Below are 26,038 nucleotides of genomic sequence, written 5' to 3' on the forward strand. Positions count from 1 at the left end.
ATTGTTCTTGTGCTTCACATCAAAGACCCTCAGCTGCCCATAGGAGCTGACTGCCTGATATCTCTAGGATTGAAAGATGATTTCCTGAAGACGGCATTGCTTGTCTACCGGATCTCCAGTGCTTTACAAATTATTTGTGTGCATCAATCTTTGTTTTCAAAGTATATTCAGAAGTGTCACCACACCAGGGGTGATGTGATTGATGGGGGGTATCATTTATTTTACATGGACTTGGATGTTCTCAGTGGTCCTATATAGAACAGGAAAGTAGCCAGCCACATATGAAAGAATGTAGCCTTTGTGATTACTATAATGTAAGGTCACATATTTCCGAGAGCTCCTCAGTGGCATCCTCTGAGGATCCCCCTGACTTCAGCTGTGTTGAATGACTCTTCCCAGGGTGCCTGAAGATGAATTGGGGATGGCATAGAGACCAGTAAACCCCTTTGTATCCAGGAGATGCTTTGGGGTGTTTTCCTTTATAAAACCTGGTCCTATGTCGCAAGGGTGGCATGCAAGGACAGTCTAGAGATATGTGAGATACTCATCCTAGTCTATAAGCAGTACACAGGAAAGGACCAAGCCATTATGATGGTGAAAAGATATGTGTTCTAACTCTAGAGCTATCTAAAAGCAGGGCAGGCTGGTTTGGGGACAGTGATCACCAGCTCACTTGTCAGTAATTCCCAGAGGAGAGTATGTGATAAATGGTTGACTCAAGAAGAAGCACATGAGTAGAAAAGTTCTACCTATAAGACTGAAGAAGCTAGAGTCTCCACTGTTAGCAAAATAGAAAATGCCACAGGCTTGTCAGGGTCTTCAGTGTGGACTAGTACCTACCATAGGTCAGTGATGCCCTGCTCACCTAAATGTACAGGAAAATGCTCAAAATAGCTACATTTATAACGATGGAAATCTGCAACAACTCCAAAGCCGTGGGATTGAAGAGGATTTATCTGTTAGATGGCATGTGACAACAAAAACAACTGCTAGTCTCTCTTGTGGGTTCTATGGGGATACCAGGCACTTCTCTTCCAGGAAAGACAAGGGTGATGCCTCTCACGTTGGGTGCCACCACATGCATTTTGCAGGAAAGCTGACTATAGATGCACAGTAGAGTCCTGGAGGCAGGTCCTCTCCCTCTGAAGAAATGAAGGAGGAGTTCAGTACCAAGGCATGCCCTAAGGGATATACTGAAGACATGTGACTGGCCCATTTTATGACTTCAGATGGGAAAGAGATAGAGATAACACTGGCATGGCTTCCCAGTTAGCAGAATTCTCTCCAACACCAAAGCATGCATCAAATCCACTGGATATCATTCATCATTGCCATGATTTCACTTGTCAAATGTCATCGGTTGACTATCAGAATCTTTCTAAAAACTGGAGGATGTTTATCTCAGTTCTAAACAAACCCACAACTACCTTTTTATGGATAAGTTTCCAAATGTTGTATGTTCTTCATTTCTTTATAACACTTCAAGTGATCTCAGTTAGGGCAAATCCACAAAATAACCAGAGTGTCATATGGCCGGGATGCACACTGGGTATACTGGTGAAACCTGCTCTTACCTAGTGCCAAATGTCTTATCTGCTCCATCCTTTCATTTCATGGATTTCCTAGGTCCCCATTCATCCTTTAAGTATTAATTCTTTTTTCTTGCTTACACCCTCTTCTTCCTAATTAGATTGCCATGTCTTCTGTCACCAGGGAAACGAAACAGTGACACCCTTCAGTGTTCTTCAGAAGTGAGCAAATAAACCCAAGTAAAGATATGAGTGCGGATGATAAACTGGAATTAGAGTTTAGTGTGTGAGCTGTTCTGCTGACTCTGGAGTCTTAGCTTGTCTAGGTTCCTGGTCTGGTTGGCATTATCTTAGGTACTGTGGTAAATCTTTAATCCTTTCTTCCTGATGAGCTGCCTATTGTTTAGGGTACCAATGATCAGCATCTGATGGCAACCATCTCCTCCAAAGGCATTCTCACCTTGTAGGCAAAAGGTGCAGACAAGAGAGGACTGGTTCTGATCATCACAGATAACATGAGGTTACAGAGAAGATACTTTCTGCACACCGAAATTCCATATGTGAGAGAGTGTGCTGTGGAGGTGTTTGGGAGAAGTGGACCCTTGCTGACCTTTGTTCGTTTGAGTTTGTAAGGGAATGGGAAAGCAACCTCAGCCTTCCTTTTGGATGTTGTTTCTAAAGAGATTACTATTTTATCTCTTGAGTGATACCAGTAATTTAACTAATTAATGTTTAAAATACACTTCACATTAAAATATGCAAAAACATAATTCCCTAAGTGCTTCAATTAATTTTCCAGATAATTTCTAGAGAAATCTCAATTTTGGAGTTACTTCAAAAACCACTGTTAGTGAGAGATTTTCTAATACCATGTGACTGTTACAAATGTTTTACTATTTCTTCTGAAAGACAAAAGAACCTATGAGACATCAAATGAAATATTAAAGAGTGTTGAGTTAGATTAATGGATGATTAAAAGATCATCACCACTTTGCTACCAAAAGCAATTAAATTTTAGCTTGTTTTAATTTTGTACACAAAACAGCATGCCATAGTGCTGGTTTGCTGAGCTGTTTGGAGAAGTAGGTTATTAGTCAGGTTTATCTTAATTTAAAACCATCAGTGTGGTGCCCATTACTCTTGAAATGGCATCTTGTTCTTCTTCTTGTTGCTTCTGAGAGCATAGGACAGACACTTGGGATGCCTCCTTCTTGAAGTTCCAAAAAAAATCCATGCTAAAATGAGCTTTTCCTGTTATTCACTTGCCTGAATGTTCTCTGTGAGATGTTCTTAGCCATGAGGGGGATATTGACTTTCAATAAATTCACAAGTATCTTCGTATGGATGTTATCCAATACATTCACTTAAATTTTTCTTTAAAGTCTGCATTGACTAGGTGGCTCAGGGAGTAAAACACTTTGCCATGAAAGCCTGAGGACCTGAGTTCAATTCCCAAATACCACCTAAAGGTGGGAGGATAGAACTAAGTGTGTAAAATTGTCCTCTGGTCTCTACATGTAAGCCTTTGCATGTGCACTGTCACAAACGTGCATCATGGATACACACAAAAAAATACCAATTTTTTATCTTAAAAAAATCTAACTGAATTTTACAATTCTATTAGTATTTTGTCTCTGTTAAGCATATTGCAGTATTATATAACCAGTCAAACTCAGATATCCACAATTCACAGCTCTCTAGCAAACTCCTGTAGAGTCATAGAGTCTCAAGAAGGTAGAGGTAGTGGGACCTCATGTTGAACACGCCCTTCGTACTACCCACTCATTTTCTGGGCAGTATGTATTCATTTGGCCAAGCTCACAACCTCAAATCATGTCATGAGATATGGCTAATACTAATGGTTCCTGACAGGAGAGCACAGGAGGGATGAATCCAGCACCAGCTCTTCCCATCAGGGTGGTGAGAGATGTGGGGATACATATCTGTGCAAACATTTATCAGTGGCTGTCCCACCTAGTGTTTGCACATAGGAGTTAGACTTGAATTGTGTTTATGTTTGTCCAACACAAACAACTCCTAAGAAACTATTTTGAAAAGGCAAATATGAAATGTAAAGCAACGGAGATCTAGCCTGGAAAATGGTCTTTTCAGCCAACCTCGAGAGTGAAGTAAGATAATGGATTTGCTAACAATCACAGAAAAATGGTAATATCAAAACAGTCTGGGCACGAGAGCTTTGGTATTATTGCTACAGGGATTAGCATGTGTTTTGTGGCTTACCTGGCTCTAGGGCAATCTCTCCCGCAGCTCTGTAGGTTGGAGGTCTGGGGTGGGCTTATGGCGCCACATCCAGCTGCTGGCAGAGAAGCTCCACCCCACACTCCTGGCCTGGCTCTGTTCTGTCTAAATCCAGGGATAGGTCTGTTCTGGCAGAAGGTTTTCCATGGTGAGGTTCATGAGGTTTGACTGATGATCTAGTTTGCTTTCCTGACCTGAAGGTCTTTCAATTATCATACCTGCAGAACCCTTTTAGTCACTTCAGGGAGTGAACAGCCTGAAGTCCTAGGCATTACTAGATGGATGTCCGGAGTTCATGATGCTGCTGACCAGAACCTTCTCAGGCTAGGCTATCGCTGTATGTATAGTTTCAGGCTTTACTGAAGCTATCCAGTGTTTGGAGATTGTGTGTGTGTGTGTGTGTGTGTGTGTGTGTGTGTGTGTGTGTGTGTGTGTTATACACAGCTCCAACCAGATATACATACTGACCAAGTTTTTGGCTCTTGTTGCCAGGAAACAACTGTTTGCAATAAGTTTTTTTTCTTGTGACTTTGTGGAGGAGAAAAATGAGTCATTTCAAGAAGACCTTGGCCCTTGAGCAAAGATATTTTGTTAGAATATTGATTGACGTTGTTGGACTCCCATGGGAATGTGAACCTGACTAGAAGGAAATACGTAACAGTTTTAACTATTCTAAAACTATTCACTTGTGTGCTGATTTGCTAACTCTAAGTTTTTGTTGTTGTTCCAACATGAGCTTCCAATGCAGCCTAAAGCTTAGCTGCTCCTTCCATCCATTGTCCCCTCTCCTGTGTGCATGCACAGCTTGTAGAGCAAAGGACAGCAGAGACTCTAATGAACTAGCCACTGAGTATACTGTGTGCAATCCCTCTTCAGGTTTCCTAGGCTCCTCTTGGGCGGTAGAGGCTCAGGAAGCTCAGTGTCCTGCCTCATGATTGGCCACAGCCAGAAAGTGCTCAAACTCCTCATGCTCCAGCCAGAGCCTGCATACTCCCTGAGTGCTGTGGTGAGAACACACACAAGTACTGCAGCCCTCTTGACTCAGGCCTATGATCCCATATCCTCCTCGCCTCTAAACTCTGCTGCCCCAGCCTTTCTCTGCCCTTCCCCGCTTGAGCCCCCTCCTCCCCGTGTGTATCCACTCTCTATGCACTTGAAGATCATGCCCCCCACCCTCACCACCACCACTACTACCACCACCCCTGATGTAGGAATGTGTAGTGTCTGGACAGAGTCCTGCTGAGCTTCTTTGTCTTCTAGACCACTGATCCTCAACCTCTCCCTGGATGCCTGCCCCGTACTCTCTGCCTCAGTGGCTTCTGTCTGTCCAGTCTCTGATCTGAGTGAAACCTGGGCCTTCTTTTCCTAGCAAAGGATGATCTGATTCAACTCTTGACTCTATTGTCCCACTCCCCCATGCATCACAATTATATTCACATTAAATATCATCTCACTGCCATAGGACAGGGCCCAGCGTCCTCATAAAATGAATTATTGTATTTAAGGAGAGTGAGAAGAGCATCTGGGGAGGAAAGCATATGAACCACCTCCTTTCTGACCTCCTTCCTGAAAGCCTTCTCTGTGAGCACCATCAGCAGCTCTGTGGATAGCTTGAAGTTGAGCTCAGTTATTCTTCAAGGACAGATTACAGGAGGATGTCATTGTCATTTACATGAGAGGTTAAAGTCTGATGACAGGAATTCCTAAGAGGCACTTCATCCAGATAGGAGAAATCTGGGAACTTGAGAGTTGCTTTCAGATGCCCAGAATGGGCAGAGGACTTTAGATCAAGTAGCTTAACATGGCAGTTGGATGAAAATATATGGCAGGAGTCAGACTGTGGAAAGATAAGACAGCTCTTCACCAACAGTCCTTGGGGTAATAGGGAATCTCATCTGCCTTTTACCATTAACATGTGACACAACTTTCCAAGGTTGGCAGGCTGCTCTTGGCTGTGTACTAGGGAATAACCTAAAAGAACATTGGAGTCTTTACTAACTCAAACATCTTCTTCAGGCTCTAACCTGACCCTGGGCACATATCAATCAGGAAAGGCACACAGGGCTGCCCTCATCCTCAAATAACTCATTATGGTACCCTTGCAGTTGGAGGCCCCCGAGAGATACATTTAGACAAGGGGTATGAGCAGATGCCAGGCTGGGAGCAGAGAAGTGAGTGACCAGTGACCGATACAGCCTGACAGAAGATGGTGTACCAGCTTCGTCTTTGCTGTGTTTGAAAAGAAGCTGATTTTCCTTTCAGTGTCTTTCATCTATTTTCTAGTTGCACAAGACTCACCTCCTTCTAAGAGATAACAGGGTGTTTGCAGTGGGCATGCTTTTCCCTTATAACAGACACTTACTGAATTATCACCTTGTGCTGTGGGGTTTGCATTTCTGGGGGTGGGGGGGCACATTTCAGGTTGAAGTCAGACAGCACAGTGTGATCCCAAGATAGCACCTGAGCTGGGAAACTGGCCTATGACCCTTCCTCTCTCCTGAATTCAAACATGAAATCATTCTTGAGATATTTAAATGTTCTTATCTGAGTGGTGTCACACATGATCAAATCAAAAGCACAGGTATGTTAGGGACTCTGTTTCCACGAGGGCACAGGGTGACAGCGCTGTGCATTATAGCTATTTGAGGACACCAGAAGGTATTCTGCACAACTCCTGAGGACACAGCACTCAAAGCATGCTGGCTGCTGTGAAATCAAACATGTTCTGAGTAATGTCAGTCTACATTTACAAAGGAGAAAATTGCACCTTAGGAAAGAGTTTTTGTTTTTGTTTTGTTTTGTTTTTAAGCGGAGATTTATTTAGTTCTCTGGCCCAAGCCCTGACCAGGGTCTTTGCTTATCCAGCAGGTTCACCTTCATGAGCAAGTGTATAGACAAAATGAAGTAACATCATGCGGCATGTGTGTATCACTTGATTTCTCTATGTAGCCTTGATGTTCAACTTCCAGAACAGGATGGCTCAGCCTTGGGACTTTGCTGTCATTTCTAAGATTATTTCTTCAGGAGAAAGATTTCCAACCACTGATGATCTGGATAACATACACACTTCACATCCTATAACCTTCCTGGAATTTCCTGTTTCTGGATTGCAATGCAGTGAAACATTTGTCTTGAGTATAGTCCCCTTTGGCAGGTACTAAGGAGACAGACTAAGAAACACACTTAAAATGTGGTTGAGTCATAAGGACTCTGCCCTAATTGGTGGATCAATTCATGGATTAATAAATTGATAGGTTAGCAGGTTTATGCATTATATGAAGTTAGGTCTGTTGGGAAAAGCGGTTAGACTGTCTCAGGGTCTTGTGTGCTGTTATAGGAGTCTGGCATCCACATCACTGAGATAAACCTCACTCCAAAACCATGAGTTTACACACCTTTTTGGTGTGAGGAGATGCCTTTACCTGGAAAGTGCCTCTGTTGCAAGCATGAGGACCCAAGTTAGATACTTAGAACTCACATTAAAACACAGCTGGGTGTGGTAGCATTTGCTTGTAATCCCAGCCCTGGGGAGACAGAGACAAGCAGATACTTGGAGCTCCCTAACATCAAGCCTAAACTACTTGGTAAGTTCCAGGCAGTGAGACCCTATCTACATAGAAGGTAGACAGAACCTGAGGGAAGTCACCTGAAGTTGTCCTCTGGCTCCAACATACATGCTCATGTACACATATGTACACACATACACAAAATAAAAAAATTAAAACAATTACATGAACTTTTCTTTATTAGTTACCAGTCTGTAGCACTTAGTTAAGACAATGAAAAATGTACTGCAGCAATAACGTAAGTATAATGAATATGATTATAACAGGTGCGTGCATGAGAGTCATGTGCACCCAAATTACTCACTGGGCTTGACATGTCCTCAGTAACTTTCCTCCATACCCCATTCTAGTCACTGTAAAGGAGCCCAGGATCCTCTTTCACAAAGATATAAATGTGGATCCATTTTTAAAAAATAGTTTCATTGTACCTGAATTACATTCAAATATAACAATTCCATTTTTCACTTGAAACTACTATAGCACTATATACTTGTATATGTGTCTTCTCTTATAATCCTTTTAGATGAAGGTAGCATCTCCAGTTTATTCTTCATTCATCACTCCTGACCTTACTTAAACTCTTTCTGTTGGAAATAGTATTTATCTGAGAGTATTACATGCTTTGAAATCAGAAACTTACCTGTGTTCTGAGAATGCTGAGCTTCAAGATGGCTCAGTGCCTCAAAGTTGGGTTAATTTAAATTGCAGGCCTCTCAGCCATAATCAGTGTGGTGATTTGAATGAGAATGTCCTTCATGGGCATAGATGATTAAATGCCTGATCCCCAGTTGGTAGGGCTGTTTGTGTAGGTTTAGGGGGTATGGCCTTGCTGGAAAGTATGTGCTGAGAGCAGATTTTTGAGGTTTCAATGCCATCTAGCATTCCCAGTTCCCTCTCTCAACCTCCTGCTTGAAGTTCAAGAGGTGAGTTCTCAACTCTCTTTTCCAGCCACCTTGCTTGCCACCTGTGCTCTGTCGTCATAGATTCTAACCCTCTAGAACCATAAACCTAAATAAACTCTTCTTTTATAAGCTACCTTGATCATTGTGTTTTATCACAGCAACAGACAACTAATACACCCAACAAGAGGATCCATCTGTTTGTGTCTTATGATCCTTTCTCTTCATGGTATACACTCTCAGGAGCATCTCTTATCCTTCACACCAGGTCAACACATTCTGCTTCGCACTGTTCCTCAGTCTTTGTTTCAAGAGTACGGTTCTCTTTATTTTTTTAATGCCACAGACAGAGTCAGAATGGAGTTTTGCATTTCCCATAACCACAAGGTTCTTCTTCATAGAAGCCATTTGGGGTCCCCTTATACATTATGGCATCCTGTGATAACAGACAAGCACTTATCTGTCTGTGTTAAGTTCAAAGCATCATCAAGAGGCATAGAACACAGGCATGGAGACAGGATGTATATGCGTCAGCTTCTAAGCCAAAAAGCAGCATCCACTCTAAAGCCCAAATTCTCAGGAAGGAAGAAAGGATAGTTTCTGAGTGTCTTGCTGGGATCCTGCTTTGTCAAGAAGGGACATGTTTGTGCCTATGTCCCTTTTGCCACTGGTTGACCCTGAGGTCCTTCAGCTACTGTCCTAGATCTGGCTGTGTCTGGTGTGATTTGCCTGTCAATCAGCATTGATGAGCAATGTCTAGGAACCATTTTTCTCTGCTGTATATGCCCCTTGCCCACTCTACACTGAGTTTCACTAGTCCTGTCACACATCCGAGAGCCAGAGTTCCTGCAGAGCAAACATCCTTCTATGAGGCTCTCTTCCATGATCAAAGCCAGACCTGCAGAGTTTGTCCTCGGATAGACCTCTCTGTCATGATGCCACTAGATAGCCTGTCCCGTCCTGTGCTCCAGCAAGCTAGACTGGATGCACTTTGTGCATATCAGTCTTCTCTGTTTGTCCATGTCCCTGTTAGGCTGCCTGACAACTTACCAATGCTTGGGGACATCATGTGCTGCTTCCCCACTCCAGGGGCCTAGCAGCTGCTGTGTGACTATTCAGTAAGTTGAGGTCAATCTAGGGTAATGTCATTGTATGGGGGCTCAGTGGTTAAATCCAGAATATATTATGCTGTGAGGTGATGAAGACTCTTGCTTAGTGTTCTTGGCACAATTAGCCTCCCTGAATATTATCCAAAAAGCTGTTGGAGCATAGATTGGGTTAGAGCTGGCAAGGCATTACCCTAAAGCCCATCATAGCTTAATTTAATTAGATTAGTAGTGGTACTGTTTATGTCTGCAACTTAATTTATTTCAGGGTTTAATCCAACCCTTCAATTAACATTCCCATCTCCAGAAGAGCTTGCCAAATTAGCTTTTATTAATTGCGCTCATCTTGAAGCTTCTGCCCTCCATGTTTTAGCATTCCCATTCTGGTGGATGGTGTGGGAAGGGATGACCATTGACCTGGTAATATGTCTAACAGTCAAATCCAGATGGTTTTCCAGAACATAATCTCAGGGTAACCAGTACCCTATTTTCTTTGTCACTCTAACCCCAAATTTTCAAAGGACTGTCTCACAGATCAGGTACTCCCCAAAACTTACAAAGCAACCATGAAAAGTGGGTTTCTTTTTCTTTTGTAATACATTCCAAACCATTATATTTTGCAGTTTTTATATGGATCTCTTTGAAAATATGCCTCTGAACAAAGCAAAAGAAAATTGGTTTACTTTTAAATTTTTACTTACAACAACATTTTTTACAAAACAAGTAGAATATTATCTCTGATAACTCTAGCATGTGTCAGGTTGACAAAAATAAAAACAATTCAACCAGGCCAGGACAACCAACTTCAAAGAAAATTTGTCAACAAATGGCCTTTATTATTGCTGTTGTCCTTCCTTATTCCCTTCCTCCTGAGCCTGTTCACCTGGTTTCTCTTCTTTCTCAGAGCCAGGGGCTTCGGGTATGGATGGGCTTGGGGAAACTACAGAAGTCATGCCTTCCAGTGGACACCCTCACTGCCCCACACCCAAATTACTGGGATCCACTCACACAGGTCATGGAAATAGTATAGGAAACCACACTTGTGACAAGAGAACAATGAAGCCACCGTGAGCCTTTCATGTTGAGTATACCAGGGGGAGCCCACAGCTTCTGAGTTCCAATTCTTCATCTACAAACAAGCTGCTGTTCTCCACATTTGTAGGACACTGAGAAGATTTTAAATTGTAAAAGTTTTCTAACTTTTTATTTCTTAAGACTACTGGTTAGAATGAATAGCATACTTCCAGGAAGTAAGGGTCTCTGCTGGAACAGGATATACTCACTGAGTCAGCAGCAAGAAAAGTTGGAGATCAGCAATGTGCCTTGCCCTCTGGTCTCCTCATGGAACATGCTGCTTATGATCCATTCACAGCAATGTTTATTGATAGACCAGTGCTGGAGAACTCAACTTTACCCTGCAGTATCCACAATGCCAGTGGTCTTAGGAGCAAGCAGCTCTGGACTGAGCAATCAGTGTGATATGGAAAATTGAAACAATAAAATACTCTTGATTTGGAAGCTAAATTAGAACACTATTAATAGCACCATCCTTGCAGACATTACGTGGAATACTCAACAGAAGGCCCAAGGTCACAATGAGCAAGACCATACATATACTCATAGTACCCGTCTATTGTTCTGAGCCTCAAAGTCCAGGCTGAAACATCCATGAAGTGAAGAAAAGGCCCTGTGGCATTTCCACTGCAGGATGGAGGTGAGGAGCAGCAGGTGTTGTTTTCTTTGCCTGGATTTTAAAGTTGACTCCATGAAAAACAAAAAACAAAAAACAAACAAAAAAACAACGATGGTCTTAACAGGAGTTTCCTTTCAGTGGCCCTGAATCACTCACTCCATCACCAGACACCACCATCTGTAGCCGGAAGGTTTCTCCAGTCCTGGCCAGTCCTGGCCGGCATGACGATGGTCCTTCAGCCACTTATAAAATAATAATTCAGAGGCCTAATATTAACTACCAATTGCATGGCCTATGGCAGGCTTCTTGCTAGCCTTATAACTTAACCCATTTCTATTAATCTGTAAGTTGCCACATGGGCGTGGCATTACCAGTCTGCTGGCATCTTGCTGCTCCTTAGGTAGCAGCTGCCTATTTCTTTCTCTCTCTCTCTCTTTCTTTCTCTCTCTCTCTCTCTCTCTCTCTCTCTCTCTCTCTCTCTCTCTCTCTCTCTCTCCTTTCTTCTCTCTGTATATCTGCTTGGATTTCCCACCTGCCTCTAAGCTGCCTTGCCATAGGCCAATGCAGCTTTGTTTATCAACCAATCACAGCAACACATACTCACAGTGTACAGAAAGACATCCCACAGCAACCGTGAGCTGTACAGCCTTTAGAAGCTAGGCCAGGGACCTGGCTTCACTGCACACAAGCTAGAAAACTTTGATATCTCTGCCTTTGGTTTCCTTTTCTATAAAATGGAATAGAGAATTAATCGCAGAGGGTTGCTTCACTGTTGGTAAATAATTGGTAATTAGAAATTTTAAAACAATTCCTGGAGTGTGTAGATGGGTGGTATTTAAGTTCATAGCAAAGTGCAGAGTCCTCCTGCTTCTGTGTTTTCGCTGAAGTTGGAATGAAATACTGCATTTAAAATGATGCGTCTCAAAACAAGACACAACTCTGCCCCCCCCATCCTCGGTGGGAGACAAAAACACTGGTTCACAGAACTGGAATAACTTACAGCAGAGCACAACCTGATTGTAACACTTTTTCTAATCTTCTGAAAATGTCTTTGGAGTTTTTAGGGGGTTGCATTGATGTCATTAGTTACTTCTAGTGGTAGTAGCACCTCAACATTAAGTCTGATGTAGGGACACAAGGTGAGTTTAATTTTTTTTAATTAAGACAATTTTTTATTCATTTTACATACCAATCACAGATCCCCCGAGTTTTCAAATTTTAAGTTTATGGTTCTTTAATTCCTGGATTAAATATTTTATTTTAAATGCTTTATTCATTGGTTAGTTTGTTTTGTTCCTTAGTTGACTGTTCTACTCCTACGTATTTTATTCTTTGTGATGTAATCGTAAATGAGATTATTTCCTTAACACCCTTTTTAGGCTGTTCATGATTGGCATGTAGAAGCATAATTTACTTTCATTGCTAATTTCCTATGCTCAAATACTGTTCAATTTTGTTGAATTTTTAAGACTTTCTCCACATAAGTTCATATCATTTATGAGCAAAGATCAATTTACATTTTTTTTTCTATTTCCAATTTGATGCCTTTTGCTTCCTTTAGAGACAACTTCAGTCTTTCTTCATTGACATTAGCTGTGGGATTTCACATGCATGAGGTTGTTTCCTTATGTTTCCAGCAGTGGATTCTTTGCTTTTATCATGGAACGGTGTTGGATTTTGCCTTTCTTACATCAGTTGAAATGATAAAGTTTCCTCCCTCCGTTTTTAATACAGTGCAGGGCATTGATTGATTTCTGGTGTCAAGCTTTCTTTTCTTTACAGAGATAAATACCACTTTGTCATGGTGTATAATGGCCGTAATGCATTGTTGAATTCTGGGCGTTCATGTTGTGTTCTGTGGTAAACTTGGTTGGTATCCATGAGAGACACTGATGTTTACTTTTCTTCTCCTGGGGGGTCTCTTTGGCTTTGGCACTAAAACAATGTAGATTTGAGAGGACAAGTTTAGAAACACCAATTTTTAAGTTTTAAAGAGATCTTCATTCTTCTTTGGATAGTTGGTAGAATTTACCAATGAAACTGTGTGTGGTCTGTTGTTTTCCTTTACATCTGGGATACTGGCTGTGGCTCAGCACCTTTACTAGTTAAATAAATAGTCTTAGCAGATTGTGTGTCTCTTAGGAACACATCCATTTCATATAATTTATCTAATTTATTGGTGCAAGGTTGTTTAAAGTTTTCTTCCAGTATTTTGTATTCCTGTACAATCAGTAACTATGTGTCCTGTTTGATTTCTGACTTGGGCTATTTGAGTCTTCTTTGTATTTCATCAATATAGATAAAATTTGGGTTTTTTTTAAGCCTTTTTGTAAGGTCACATTTTGAGTCTGTAAATGTTCTCTGTTGTTTTTCTATTTTTTTCTTTATTTATATTTCTTCTTTAATATTGTCTTCTTCCTTCTTGTAGAACTTTTTTTTTCCTTTTTTTTCTTCAAAGCATAATATTGATTGGCTATCTGTATTTTTTAACTTTCACATTTATCACTGTAAACCTCCCATTTAGCACTGTGTTCACCTGATTTAGGATCACAACATACTTTTCAAGTAGAGCACATTACAACCTATAAAGGATGTGAACACTTAGGCTGCAACTCTGATCTCTTGTGCAGGAAGCAGCGTGGTTAGGAGCCTGCCCCAGGATAAGGACAGTGAGCACCTCCTTTAGTTTTGGCAAGCTGCGCACCTTAAAATGTAATTAAGGTACCGACCTCCTAGGCTACTGAGAGGATGTGATTTGCAGAACTTAGCATAGTTCTACCACTGTTAACAGGAGGGTGGGTAAAGTGAGCCCAGGCTTAGAGACTGGCCTCTGTCTGCTCTGCCCTGAGAAGTACCTCTGCTGCAGCTGCTTTTCAAGCTCTTCCCTGCTCTGGTGTCTCCAAACAGCCCCGGGCTTCCTGCTCTTCTCAATGAAAAGAATTGCTTCCTCAGCTCCTTTGTTATTTGTCAGCCTCCATTTAAACATTCTGCCATGTTCTCTATGATATTTCAAAAGCTAATATTCATGCCTTTGTTTATTTAATGGTACCAGAGTGTGAATATTTTTTTAATATGTGAAAATGAACCCAAATGTGCTATTTAAAACTACATTTTAGCACAGTCTGATTTAGTTCACAACCCACCATCGTACAAAGAGCTATTTTAATCTTAATTATCTTGATTTTCCTGTTACTACCACATATATAATTTTCTGGAGTGGCGTTCAGAGATGAAAGCAAAGGTAGGTATTCAGAACCTTTCTGATTGTGCCTTCCCAGGGCCTGTAAGTCTTGATTAGCAACAGGCGCACTGTGCCAAAAGAAGCTAGCAGCTGAAGCCTGCAGCTCTGCACAGTGGGCATTGCAAGATCTGCAGTTCTCACGGGCTCAGCTTGAGGCTGGGTTTAATCTATGCTGTGCTGCCTGTGGAAAACACCCATACGCTGGGTCCTCCACAGCCTTAGCGATCAATCCACACTTAGTTAAGAATGACGTGTCCGCGGACACGGGCCAGCTCCAAATCCAATCTCTTGTGTTTTCTTATGAAGACAGGGTCTGCCCTATCACATTGAGGGCTGACAGGAGCTCTGTAAATCCTTCACTATAGCTGATCACTGAGGTATATGCTTGAGAAATGGAAGGGGGCAAAGGACTCTCACACTTCTCAGGGATAGGTGGAAGAGGTTGGGATTGTCCCTGAATGTAGCTCACATGGAAAAGCATGCAGAGTCCGCTGGCTCTACAGCCCATCATGCACCCAGCTGCAGTGTGTTTTCCTGTACTCCTGTGTAGACTTGCAATAGACAGAACCATTGTGGCCACTGGGAGGTGAGGAAAGCCTCATCATGTGTTCTAGACAAAACTGTGTATAGTACTAAGAAACCTGGGGATTACCTCAGAAAACCTACACTGGAATTTCAATAGCAGTAAATTTATTTTTAAATTTTTTTTTATTAAACATTTCATTATGTCGTGACCAAAACTAAAAATAAAATTTTTGGAAATGTTAATATGAAGCTGTTACTTCTAAAGAGCAGTGTGGGGCTCCTTTCTGGTTCCACTAAGTGGAATAAAACATAACACATAATGTACAGGGTAGCTTTGAGAAGAGGAAAACAGGAAACTGTTGATATCAAAGAACACCTAGCAGAGCCACAGAGGGCAAATGTCTCTCGTTTCCAGGGGCTTCCACCCATAATCACTTGTTTCTGGGCCCATAGTGAGGCAGAGTATCATAGGGGAGTCTGCAGGCAAAGTTGCTCAGCTCTCAGCAGCCACAGAGCAGAGAGAGGGATGCGACCGGAACAAAATATCCTCCAAAGAGTCACCTCTAGTGATCAGCTTCCTCTAGCTAGGTCCTACCTTCTAAAGTTTCTGCACCATTCCAAAATAGTGCCACCATCTAGGGACCAACTGCCCAATATGTCCATCTTTTCCAGGGTCAGTTACATCCAAACCATAGCAGAAACTGACTAGACAGAGGCCTTGGGACAGAAAGAACCAAGTGAGTGATTCCTGGGTTTCCTTCTGCTACTTGCCCAGACTTGGAGCTGAAGAAACTATGACCAGAAAATCCCATAACTGCCAACAGTCAGACGCAGAAGAGTCCCATGAAAAAAGTGCAGCCTGGTAAACCAGAAATCATCTATACAATGACTGTTCAGCTCAAAACAGAACAGTCTTATTGGTCTAAGAGGCTGGTGACCACAAGCCTGCAGCTCAGTATCTGAGGTTAAAGGGGAATGTGTCATGCAAGATCTGAGAATCAGTTTTTGTGTCGAGAGTAGTACAGGGGAGGAGCTGGCTTTGTCAGGCCCCCAAACTGTGGCTGTTATTATTATTATTATTATTATTATTATTATTATTATTATTATTATTATTATTTTATGAACTGCAAGGTGAGAGATGAGCCAGGTTGTTTTGCAACCCCTGGCTCCTGGGTATATGATGGATATTGCCTACTTACCAGAATTCCTCAGGCTGCAGGTTTCTTGAAGGCTTGGGCCTGTTTTATGGTTCTCATTTCAGTGTGGGGAATTTTCTTGAGCCAGGATTTCTACTTTTGTCATCCATGGGGAAGTCTGAACATCCCTCACAGGTGGGTTCACAGCAGACAAGTACATGGCCAGGATATCCACCTTCATTCAGGGGGAACAAGGCAAGCCAAGAGAGGAGTTGGGTGTCCAGCGCACTTAGTATCCCCTCCCCTGCTGAAACAATGTCAAGAAAATTGTTCAAAACAGAATGTTAGCCTAAGATCAGAAGTCTCATAATACAAAACTCCCCAGATTGTAAAAGAAAACCACCTGTCATGCCAAGAACCAGGAAAATCTCAGAGACTGCCAGACAGTCCTCAGGTGCCAACATTGAAATTCAGAAATGTTAAACTTATTTGAGAAAGATTTGAGGGCAGCTGTGGTTTTAAAATGTATGGTTCAAAAAGCAAGTATGAATATATTCTAACGAATGGAAATATCATAAGTACAGACAAAGAGATACAACACAACAGAGGATAGAAATAAAGAAAATGAAAATGTAGATGGGGAAACTATTATGAGTTAAAAGCTCAGGCAAGGAGGTAAAATAAGGGCAGAGGGAGGAGCTGTGGCCAAGTCTGTGCTAACAAAAATTGTCTCTGTGAGTAACAGAGAGAACACAGATTGGAGAAACAGTAGACTCAAGACACAGATTGAAGTGTAGTGTCTGTGACTGGAGACCCGAGAGGAGACAAGAAGAAAGACAAATATACTCGAAGAAAATACAGCTCAAACTTTTAAAGCTATAAGCCTGTGCATCTGAAAAGACAGTAGGTTAAAAATAGAAACACCCTGTGAAGCCCATACTGAGACTTTCCGTGTTTATTAAAGCTCGGAAAATCAAATAAAAATACCTTGAAATCAATAAGAAAGGAGTAATAGAAGATTACAGAGCAAAATAATTCAGATTACATGAAATTTCTTATGAACAATGATGGCAGAAGTAAGGGTTCCAGTATTTAAGTGCCAGAAAGAAGACATTATCTTACAGAATCCCATAGCCATTGAAAATACCTTTCAAGAATGAAAAATGTCTTTCAAGCCATTTCCTAATTAAGGGGAATTAAGATAAATTACCTTTGGCAGACATACCTAAAAGGAATAGATGGAGACTTTCTCTAAACATAAAGTAAATGACAAAAGCTGGAACCCAGAAGTGTCTGGAAAAGGGGAAGGGCGATAGAGATTGTCACATTCATGGTTAAAGCAAAAACCATACCACTGTCTAAGATGAGTCCAAATGTGCATAGAGAAAATGCTTAAAGCAAGTGAGCAACAGTGAGGAGAAGCCATGTGGAAGCAGGTGAGGCTTCTTTAAGTCTCTGGGGTGAGCACAGCCACAACAAAACCCTAAACCCTTCAGACAAATAAAAACTAAAGGCTGACATTAAGCAGAAAGGAAGCAAACAGAAGGTAATGACACCACAAATCCCATCAATTGGAAGCTGTGTGAGTATGCCACTGATGAAATGACTTACAGACAGCAAGTACCACTCAACCATAGGATGTCTGCAGAAAGGCTGCCTCAAATATCGCCACACAGTTCGAATTGAAAAGACAGAAAAAGCTACACCATGTGGCTCAGGTCAAGGGAAAGCAAGGGTTGCTGTTGTCAAATTAAGTGGACTCCAAAGCAGAAAATGTTATCACAGGAGGTATTGTGGGAGGATGAGCAACCAACTCCCTGGCCAAGGAGATTTAGCCAACATGCATGTGTTCACCAGACACAGAACTGCAAAATATATGAGGTAAAAGCAGATGGAGCCAAGGGAAACAAACCAACAGCAATGCACAAAAGGCATTTATAGAGCACCCCATTGAACAGTAGCTTACTGGAGGTTATCTTGAAGGGTTGTGGGGCATTTGCCAAAATAAACCATACCACAACTATGAAACAACCACAACAAACTGGTAAGAACTGAAGCCATTCAAAGTATGTGCTCCAACCAAATTGGAAACAGTAATCAATAACTGAAAGATAATGGATGGGAGCATACTGAAATACTTGAAGACAACAATTGCTAAGTCACCAAAGTGTCAGAGAAGCATTAAGGCAAATCACAAAGCTGGGTCTCTGTAAATATCATTAACTTTGACAAGCTTGCAAAAAGGCTCCCAAGACAGAAAGAGGAAAGGACATAAATTGCCAGAATCAGGAAAGATAAAGACCTTGACAGAGCTCTGCATACATAGAGTAGGTGACAAAAATCAAGGGGAACTCCATCAAGGTGAGGCAGATCGTCTTCCCCAAGAAAGGGATATTTGGACCAGATGCCTCACCTGGAGATTTCTATTAAATATTTAGAAAAAAATTGAAAACAGTTACCCATAATCAAGGGGAGAAGGAAGGAAGGATGGAAATGGAGTTAGACAGACAGATGTATACACACACACACACACACACACACACACACACACACACACACACACACACACACACGAGAATGTAGGAGGCACAAAGAGAGCACCAGAAAGGACACTGTGACCACATTCCTCATGAATACAAACCAATTCTCCACAGTGAATGTGATCAGACCTGTTCCTCACTTTTCTGTGTTGGCGTCCAGGACCTTTTCAAGTTGCTTGGCTTGATGTCTTTATCATTATCATCATCATCATCACCATCATCACCACCACCACCACCACCATCACCATCATCATTTTTATTGTTTTCACAGGGTCTGACTATGTAGGCCAGGCTAGCCCATACTACCAGTCTTTCTGCCTCAGCTTCCTGAAAACTGGCATTACAGACAAGCAGCGCTAAACCCAACTGACTGTTCACTCTTTTAACATAATTTCCTCCTTGGACATGAGCAATTGTTCTGGGGTTGATTCTGCGCCATCTCTAGGCAACAAGGCTCTTTATCCAGAACAAAGTTGAGAAGGCGTTTTATGATCACCGGTATTCTCGTTTGGTTTTGTCTTAGGTTTTTTGTTGTTTTTTTAAACTCCCCAGGTGATTCTGTGCCTGAAGTTTTTGATATTTTTCTTAAACATTGGTTGCTCTTTTTTGTTGCCTTTGCTTTTGTTCTGAAGCTGACCTTCACAGCCATGTATTTTGAGCTATTATTAAGGCCTCTCTGACATTTTCATATAATATGTTCTAAAACGCTCTGGAAACTTGTTCTAAAGTCTGGGCAGTTGTTGTGGGAGGCATTTAGTACTTCTCTCCTGAGCACAGTAATTTATTCACAAAGCTCTGTTAGGTGTCCAATGCCATGGTCAACCACTAAGCACTGTTTTGTAGGTCGTTGTATAACATGTTTTAGATAGAGTCCCTCAAGAAAAGACACATCTTACTCCTCTACCCAGCAGCTGGCATTCTGTATGCAACTTTTATCCATGCTTTACCAGTAGATCTAAAGTCATTAAGTAAGTTATTCTTATAGCCTCCATATCTTGAGCAATTCCAAATATGTGTCATGAAAATGCCCCCCATCAGTTGCATTAAAAGGTTTAAATTGCTGATTTAATTTTAAAAATGTAAGCAGTCCACAAGGGTACCTTCAAAGTGGTCATGTTTATGACCACTCCTCTGATGCCTTTGTCCCACTGAATGGACCACGAGGCAGACTCCTCTCCGCAAACTGGAAACAGGTTTTTTTTTTTCCCCAAAATATTAAGGAAAAGAAGGAGTAAATATATAACACAATGGGAATACTGATATTACACACACACACACATACACACACACACACACACACACACATACACACACACATGCATACACACACACACACACACACACACACACACACACACACACAAATACAAATACACAAATATACACACCATACCAGATTCTGAAGATTTGGGAAGAGACTGTGTATTTGGCAGACACTGACTGACTCTGCTGTGAGATTCTGTAGGGCTGAGCCTCTGCACAAACTTTTTGCCTCTTTCCTCTGTCCTTTGAGGGAATGTGTAACATTCTGCAACAATGCTCTCCTGCCCTCCAAAGATCAGGCACTATCCACTGGGGTTCACAGTTCCACTGCTTTCATGATGTCAGAGACTTGGGCTACAAGAATATAATGATTTCCTAGAAATGTTTTCTCATAGTTTATAATCACTACATTTAAATTCTAGAAAAAATAGCAAGTCCTAAACTATGAAAGCCTAAATTGTCATGGACTTGGCAGAAAGAATGTGAGCATGTCTTATGGTCTGGGTCAAGTTAGAAAAGGTGAGCTAGAGGAACAGCTTGGAGCTTCCAATTCCCACCAGCATCAAAACACTAGTAGTTTGCATAGTATGCAGTGGGCATCTGCTTTGTGCATGATTTTGGTGGGCAGCTATGGATACCTGCCAACATTAGGAAGCTGACTGAAGGCTGAGAAGAAGGAAGGGTCGTCAAGTCATGTTGGATAGGGTCCTCACTTTGTGGGCCTGCTCTCTGTCTTCCCATGAGAGGTAAAGGAGAGAATGGAGCCAAGATGTGGTGACAGTCACAGCGGGGATCTTTGATACATTTCAATGATATTCAGGGCATTTGTCTAGTTACTAGGAAAAAATATAGTATAAAAACAGATAGATGACAGAACCAGTATCGGGGCAGACAATGTACAGGGCACCCTGTGTGTAGTGATAAGTATCAATGGAAATGTGAGATGAGCGCCTCCTGACTTCCCTGTGTTGGACATGTGAGTTTGTGTATGTGCACAAACACACACACATCAGAGATCCAGAAAATCAAGTCCTGCCCCCTTCATCGTCATCCCTAAGCAACACCTTCATCCCTATCACATGAAAAGCACCCAGATTTTCCCCACTCAAATGATGGCTTCAGATCTTCTGTTTACTGGGGTAACTTAACCTGAAAACTGATTGCTGAAGTTGACAAAAAGACGTTTTCCAATTTTAGGACTATTTATTTCTATATGTACTTTATATGCTCTAGACTACTCCAGTGAGTATTTTTAGAGGTACCTTGGAGAACAGATACTTGTTGAAATGTTTTAATGATTTGGTTTTGTTTAGTTGATGCCTTTAAAGACATCCTTGTCTGTCTAAACACAGAAAACAATGAAGATCTCCCTGCCTATTGGTGTCTGTGCAGTTCCCTACAACCCCCAAACCTTCTAATTTATTCTACATAATTTGTGTGTTTAGACTTAAAACAGCATACTTTGGCTAAAGTAGTAATGTGCCAACTACCTTCCTATAGTTAACCAGAACTATTGTAAAGTGCTTACTCAAAATTGATACTCTTTTCTAGTCAAAAACATATCTGTGCAGCTGGCAAGGAGAAATGCTGTGCTTCACGGTGGATTTTGCTCTGGGATTTACCTGCTTTGACGGTAAAACAAAGGTAAGACGTAGTGACCCCCTGTAGACACTATACATGTTACATTGCACTTACTCAGAGGTGTCTGAGAGCAGACAGCACCCACCAGCTGTGCACTGAGCCAAAGGTCTGCCTATATAACCTGCCTTCCTTCTTGCTAGTTTGGGATCCCTGAGTGTTCACAGTCCCTAGAGCCATGCAGCAAAACTCCAGCAAAATGGTGTTTGGCAATTATGATTCACAAAGAGAGAGGGGGAGAGGGAAGGGAGGGAGGGAGGGAGAGAGAAGTGGGAAAGGAGAGAGAAGAAAGCATATGATGGGGTTCTCTTGATCCCTCTGAAGGAAAAAACACACAACACTAAGACACAGTGAAAAGAATCCCAACCATTGCTTAAAACCTGAGTAGTTTTGGTGAGAATAAGCTCTACATGTTGGTAAAATGTATCCATGAATAGAAAGCTACCCTCAATTCCAGCATCATTGATTAAAGCCACCTGTGTGAGTAGTGGAACTCACTGGATTATTTCCACCATCATCTGAGGGCTCTCCTAAATACATAAGTAATAAGAAAAAATGTTTGCCAAAGTGAAGAGCCAATGTTTTATCACATAATATTTATAAAAATCTGTTTTTTTTTTTTTTTTTTTTTTTTTTTGGTTTTTCGAGACAGGGTTTCTCTGTGTAGCTTTGCGCCTTTCCTGGAACTCGCTTTGGAGACCAGGCTGGCCTCGAACTCACAGAGATCCGCCTGGCTCTGCCTCCCGAGTGCTGGGATTAAAGGCGTGCGCCACCACCGCCCGGCTAAAATCTGTTTTTTTAATTAAGAATGAGTGGAGATTGGGAAAGCATGCCTATGATGTATGCTGCTGTGAAAAGAGGTTGCCAGTGTATTTAGTTTAGAGATCTCACAGGCTTTCATTAGCAAGGGCAAAGCATGGCAGCACGCTGCAGACACACAGAGCAGAAGAGTGGTTTCTGTGGAAGTCTTGAGCAGGATCAAGGGGCCTCATGCAAGGGAACCCCATGGCTCATAGGGAGCTGATTCCTGTAGCTGCTCTTGCAGAACAAAGCAGAAAAGATGTCTTTATTGTCCACTCAGGCTATCTGAGTCCCTCCAAGCAGGAGCCAATCTGGACTTAGGAAAATTTGGACTGTTGGGGATTTTCTTGTATAAAGCTTCAGTTTGTGGATGTGCCACTTGACATGAGTGATGCCCTTCTGGTCTGGTCTTTGAGGGCTCATGCTTGAGCTCACCCATACACATGATTCTACTAGATCCTGTCTTCATTACCATCACTAACCATAATCAGAGTTCCAGAAACCTGCTTTTCACATACATTGTGCAAGCTCAGTTTTGGCCTTTCACTGTTCCCAGAGCTCACAGTGAAGAAGTGAAGCATCATGGAAGGTTCCTAAAAACCAGCAATCATTTTCTTCTCGTAGTTATTTCCAAGCTGCCCTATCTAAGCCTCTTGGGCTACTTACACTCTTCTGTGACCCAGTCTCTGCAACCAGTTGATAAGTACTTACAGTGACTTTATCTAAAAGTCCTCCACTTCTGTTCCTTCTGCCAGAACAAAGATTTCAGTCAGGACAAGTGTGCCCTCTAGGGGACACATGGAGATGTCTGAAGAAGGTTTTTCATTGCCAGGACCTGGAAGGGACCATCTGCCACATCTGGAATGCTTGTGATGGAGGCCTGCTGTGCGGCTCAGCACCTGCCACAAACAGGAGAGTACCATATAGAATTATAGTATCCAAACACTCTGTGTGCAGAGGTGGAAAAATCCTGAGACAGAGATGGAAGCTGCTTCTGTCACACAATCCTGGCTCCTGAAAACATTCACTTCACTTCCTGCCAGGGAAATCATGATGTTTCCCAGTATGGACTCATACAGTGATTGTAGTAATAACAAAATGCAATAGCATAAAAATTTAATATCAAAAATGGATTTTAATTCTGCATCCAACATCAAAGTCCATCCATGCTTATAGTCCACAGTCAGCAAATGACTTTCTGACCCTTGTCAAGGGTTATTTTCATTGTACCTTTCTGTTGACCCTGGTATGTACACAGACAGGCACAGGACCTGTACTTGCTAGTAATATGAGCAGGAAGGCAGACCTGAATACTCTTGCTGCACATGACCTTCTGGGATGAGTGTGATGTTATAGCATCTACCCTGGAGGAAAGAGAACACCCCATGTAGTATCTACTGCTGCTTCTCTGATGCACAGCCTTGCACTTCAGGACACCAAATCTGAGACCTCTGGATTCTACCTTAAGGGCAACTTGGCATGGTCTACGTCTACAGAGCCTGTAGGAGTCTCTGTGTGTCTTCTCTGCTGTACTTGGCAACATCCTGGAATATATCCTGGCCAAGCCCTTACCAAGGAAGATTTGCTGCCTGCTGGAGATCCCACGGAGGTTCACTGTGCTTCTGCCTTTGGTTTACTCACCCAGGCTTCCTGTCAGTATAGGGATTAGCACAGTCCACACAAGAGTCTGCAGAGGGTCTTTTATGACTGTACAAGAGGCTATTACTTGCTGGGCGGTGGTGGCGCACGCCTTTAATCCCAGCACTCGGGAGGCAGAGCCAGGCGGATCTCTGTGAGTTCGAGGCCAGCCTGGACTACCAAGTGAGTTCCAGGAAAGGCGCAAAGCTACACAGAGAAACTCTGTCTCGAAAAACCAAAAAAAAAAAGAGGCTATTACCGTGTCTACCCACTGTCCAATGAATAGCCAGGACTAGGCAACACTGCCAGGAGGTCTTAATGTGAATTCTGGTTCCTGGTGACCTGGAAAGAGGGGTCTAGTACTCTGTAGCTCCCTTCCTGTTTCTGTAAGGGTCTGTGGGAAGTTCTGAGCTAAAACCCAATCAGTGAGTTTAGCCTCGTGGTTACATGGCCCTTTGTTCCTGTGTGGAGGTTGATCCCATGGTGGACAAACTTTCCCTCTTGGGTGAGGGCTGGGTTCTCTGGATGTTGAATACTGAACTTGTGGATATCTATAACTGATGATGTTACATTATCAGCTCAGTCATACATCAGCCACCTTCCTTCACTTTTGAATCCCTGCCTGCTTCCTGCCCTCCTTTTCCTCAGGCAATGTTCCTGATTTCCAAGGCAAGTCTCAAATGGTACTCTGAGGGATATTTCTTACCATTGAATCTAGCATCTTTCCCTTAAAATTAACATAACCAAGTTTTCCAATGGTATCATTTGTTTCTTAATGCTGTACATGACTGCTATGAGCCCTTGGGATCTGGACTCACCAGTGACTGTGTATACTTACGCATGTGGAGGGCAGAGGGTTAACCTCAGTTGTTCCTGAGGTTGACCTTTGATTAGATTAGATGATCTAATCAACCTGAACTTTGGCCATTAAACATTAGAATTTATGTCAGTCCTTTAATGCCTCCTTGGACTAGACAAAGTGACTGCCCCTTACCCAGAATGCTCTGTGTAGCTGGAGAGTTTCTCTCCGGGTCCGCCAAGTCCCTGTAGTCCCACAGCCCACTTATAAAATAAACACACAGACGCTTATATTATTTAAACTGTTTGGCGCAATGGCTCAGGATTCTTGCTATCTAGTTCTTACATCTTAAATTAACCCATTTCTATAAATCTATACCTTGCCACATGGCTCGTGGCTTAACGATATCTTACATGTTGCTACTCATGGTGGTGGCGACTGGCAGCATCTCCTGACTCAACCTTCCTGTTCCCAGAATCCCCCATTCTCTTTGTCCCACCTATACTTCCTGCCTGGCTACTGGCCAATCAGCACTTTATTTATTAACCAATCAGAGCAACACATTCACAGCATAGAGAATATCCCACAGCAGCTCTGGGTAATGATAGAGTTGGCCTGTGGTTTCCCATGGAAACCCAGCAGATCCTTTTCTAAATTCAGTTCTCCCAGATTCTCTGCTTCTGGGTGACAGCTTTCCACCACTACTGTGAGCCTCACACCTGATCACTGCCTCATCCAGCATCTCCCTGTAAGCTTCACACCTAATCACTGGATCACTACCTCATCCATTATCTGACAAGTTTTCCTGAAGATCCAGTTAAGATGATCTTTGCTGAGCTTGGGCCACAACCTCCTGACTATGCCTTTTTAAAGGTGAGCTCTCACTTCCTGTCCTTGCATCATTTTCATGGTGACCTCTTCAGTAAGTTCTATACTGAGAAAGTTTCTCCAACACAGCTGTGATAGGTAAACAAGGTCCTGAGTCCATGGAACACTCCCCTCTTGGCCTTAATTACAAGTCTTCATTCCCTAAACAAGTACAGCATTTGTAAACTCCATGTAAGGAGGTTTAAATTATTGCTGTAAACTCTGAAATATAAATAACAACCAAGCATGAAATATTTATGGATAGTTGTGCCTTTTGTCCAAGTCATTGTGGAGAAAACCAAATAGATCTGTGGGCTAGACATGTTGAGATTTTGGTGTGTAAAACTTAGACTCACTGGCACTTAGGAGATGACTCAGTTAATAGAGTGCTTGCCTTGAAAGCATGAGGTCCAGCCCCAGAACCCACATAAGGAAGCCAGAGGATGAAAAGGCAGGTAAATACCAGGGGCTTATTGACCAATGACAGGCCTATCTCTAAAAATAAGGTAGAATGCACCTGAGGAACAACTGAGGTTAA

General features: G+C 42.2%; 1 protein-coding gene across 3 annotated transcripts in view; it reads left to right on the plus strand.

The window, feature by feature from the left end:
- Positions 1 to 26,038, plus strand: part of Sntg2 (syntrophin gamma 2) — a 199,415-nt gene that overhangs the window by 156,554 nt on the left and 16,823 nt on the right. For all 3 annotated transcript variants that reach the window (XM_052745735.1, XM_052745733.1, XM_052745734.1), the window contains exon 15: positions 21,309 to 21,401. In XM_052745735.1, coding sequence (XP_052601695.1) covers positions 21,309 to 21,401 — 93 coding nt within the window. The remainder of the gene's footprint in view (positions 1 to 21,308; positions 21,402 to 26,038) is intronic.

This window comes from Peromyscus californicus, unplaced genomic scaffold, assembly GCF_007827085.1.
Source record: "Peromyscus californicus insignis strain IS unplaced genomic scaffold, ASM782708v3 Scaffold_1__1_contigs__length_55948999, whole genome shotgun sequence".
Lineage (NCBI taxonomy): Eukaryota > Metazoa > Chordata > Mammalia > Rodentia > Cricetidae > Peromyscus > Peromyscus californicus.